Source organism: Lactuca saligna, chromosome 4 (genome assembly GCF_052625555.1).
Source record: "Lactuca saligna cultivar CGN05327 chromosome 4, ASM5262555v1, whole genome shotgun sequence".
Taxonomy (NCBI): Eukaryota; Viridiplantae; Streptophyta; class Magnoliopsida; order Asterales; family Asteraceae; genus Lactuca; species Lactuca saligna.
Genome location: NC_136420.1, coordinates 206,046,312 through 206,049,183, shown reverse-complemented (window position 1 = coordinate 206,049,183; position 2,872 = coordinate 206,046,312). Strand labels below are relative to the sequence as shown.

At 39.1% G+C, this 2,872-nt stretch overlaps 1 protein-coding gene across 1 annotated transcript; it reads right to left on the bottom strand.

Moving 5' to 3' along the window:
- Nucleotides 1-512: 512 nt before the first annotated feature.
- LOC145043276 (flavonoid-6-hydroxylase-like) lies at nt 513-2,663 on the bottom strand. The gene is made up of 2 exons (XM_078991878.1): nt 1,641-2,663; nt 513-1,421 (listed from the first exon to the last, which is right to left on the bottom strand). Exons 1-2 carry the CDS (start codon nt 2,595-2,597, stop codon nt 789-791), a joined length of 1,590 nt encoding a protein of 529 aa, XP_078848004.1. The 5' UTR covers nt 2,598-2,663; the 3' UTR covers nt 513-788.
- Nucleotides 2,664-2,872: the final 209 nt, after the last annotated feature.

Sequence of the window (2,872 nt, the reverse complement as noted above, 5' to 3'; positions counted from 1 at the left end):
CTCACTTTCTCCTTTGATTTAGTGCAGTAAAACAAAGGGATGGGGCTACTAGATCTCTTCTCCACAAGTTGATGGGATTAGTTTAATATTCAAAAGAAAATTGGCGTCCATCAAAACAAACAAAGAAGTGATGTTAATTTAATATTTATCAGTGGGGACAGGGGACATATCCTAAATAAACACAGCCAACATTATACCCTAATTTTGTTCATAATATAAGTTATTAGCAGTTTAGAAGACAATAACTTCTTGGCTGCTCAAAGGGGAATTTTGGTATCCTAGTAATTTAGTCGGTTTGGGCCTAGCTAGTAAAAAAAAATCAAAAAGTTGAGGGTAGTTCTGGGCTTACACTGGACCTATGTGGCTTGGCCATTGGGAATCTGCAGTGCAAATTGGGATCGGAGGGTAATATATAGTAATGTTGACTTAGACCATTTTAAAATTGGTATAAAGCAAATATTATGCGTGCATGTTCGTGTAATTAAACAACACAAAGTTAAGGAGGGAAAATTTTCACGCTAAGACTCTGGTATTATCGATGCTTAAAATGTAAACAATGAATGGTTCTATATACAGAGCATACAAGCAGAAGAAACAAGAAACCATTGCATGAAATAATTAAGAAAAATCCAAAACAAAGTAGTATGACTAATAGCAAGCTGTTGATAAGATAGTAAGAAGACTTTCTGATTTTTCGGGATTGTCTTGGAATCATTCTTCAATAAGACTAGAGTGTGGGCGCATGGTTAGTGGCAACGGGGCTTGGTAGATGATTTGAAGCAGACGTATCATGCAGCAACAGGGTACATATCAAGGGATAAACGAGGCGCCAGAAGGACCTCAAGTGGGATCGCTTTGCTGATAGTCACTCCAGCGCTTTCACTCATATCAATGGGTTCATCCGATGGCTTTTTAAGCACAAATTGTTGTATTAAAGTAGCTAAAGTTATATGCAAAGACCGAAGAGCAAACGGAATAGCAGGGCATACTCTTCTACCACTACCGAAAGGAATCAATTCATAATTGTTTCCCCTGACATCAACATGTTTATGAGTTGTCAAGAATCTTTCGGGCTGAAATTCTTCAGGGTCTGACCATTTATTAGGATCATGTTGAATTTTCCAAAGATTAGTCAATAAACGTGTGCCTTTAGGGATTTTGTAGCCACCAATAACGCAATCCTCCATGGACTCATGAGGAAGGTTTAGAGGTCCAGGCGGGTATAAACGCAGTGTTTCTTTAACGATTGCGTCAAGGTAAACAAGGTTCTTCAGGTCCGACTCCTCCACTGCTCTCTTCCTTCCAACATGCTCATCCAATTCATCTTGGGCAATTTTTAATACTCTTGGGTTGTTGAGCAACAAACATAAAGCCCATGTTAACGTTGCAGACGATGTGTCCAATCCCGCAGCTAAAACAGTCTGCAAGTTTGAAGTTAAAACAAATTTGTTGTATTAGATTTCAAGCAACATGCATGCTGATAATTTTGTTTTTTGCACACCTTATCTTTGCCACTGAAAACTGTTGCAAATATTATAAAGAATGTGGAAGAAACTATAAACGATTAACAAACTTTACTAATAGTAGTCGTATAGCATTGGTGATGTATAAAATGATGATGAGATAAAGATTAGGCTTACCAAACATGTAGCCTTGATTATGGTATCATGGTCAAAACCACGGAATTCCTCTGGGGAGGCACCTTCAAGAACGGAAATCAGAACATCCATGAAGACTTGGCTTCTTTCATGTTGCTGCGCATGCTTTTCCTCCGCTCTCACTCTCTTGTGATCCTCTAGCCATCCTGTAACAATTTCGTACATCTCTTCTCCTGTGATCTTCATTTTTTTCTCGTATCCTCCCAGGTCCAAAGGCTTGAGATATGGAATAAAATCAGACACCACAAATGTGCCCAATAAGACAAAGAATTTCCTTATCACTTTTTGAAATCGAACCCCTTCTTTGTCATCAGGTGAAAACCTTTTTCCTGAAACAACCCTGACGACAACATTTAATATCAAGTTCTGAAACCATTGTTTCATATCCACCTTTACCATGTCGGAACTTCCAGTCTGTTTATTCTTTACCCAAGCGTTATATATATCTTCCATGGATGCTTTAACCTCTGCAGCACGAAGAGGTCCAAGCATCTCCACACGTCGCTGAGAGAGAACCTCGAGTGTCAAGATCTTGCGCACTTGTCGCCAGTAGTCCCCATAAGGAGCGAGAGCCAAGATGGCATAGTTATAGCCCATGTGTTCTACTGCCATTGACTTGGGTCGACTTGCAAAGACCTTATCGTTTGTGGTAAAGCACTCTTTCGCCATCTCAGCGCTACTCACCACCAAAACATTGTGAACACCAAGCTTGATGGTGAAGATGGGGCCGTATTTATCAGCCAATCCACCTAAGACCCTATGAGGTAATTCAGGTCCACCAAGAAGGCCCAGGTGTCCGATTACCGGCCATCGGCCCTTTGCTTGAGGTGGTTCTGTGTTCTTCACTCTCTTTCCTTTCAAGATTTGCAGCAGGAATTTTAGTAGAAAACCAAAAAATATGGCTGCTATACTTGCTGAAAACGGGAGAAACAACTTCATGTTTTCTACGTCGACAAAGAATTATGAAACTGATGATACATGGATTTCATAATATATACAGATGTAACTCCCTGGCTGCAGGTAAAATTTTATATATAATATACGGAGTATAAATAAATATGTATATAGATGGCAATGTTGAATGTCTAGTCAAGAAAGTGGGCTTAAGACAACCATACAGACAATAATTTTTTATTAACAACTTAATTACAACGTAGCATCAACATTTACTTAAATAAGGAATGGAATTAAATTCATTTATTGGCGATCTGTCA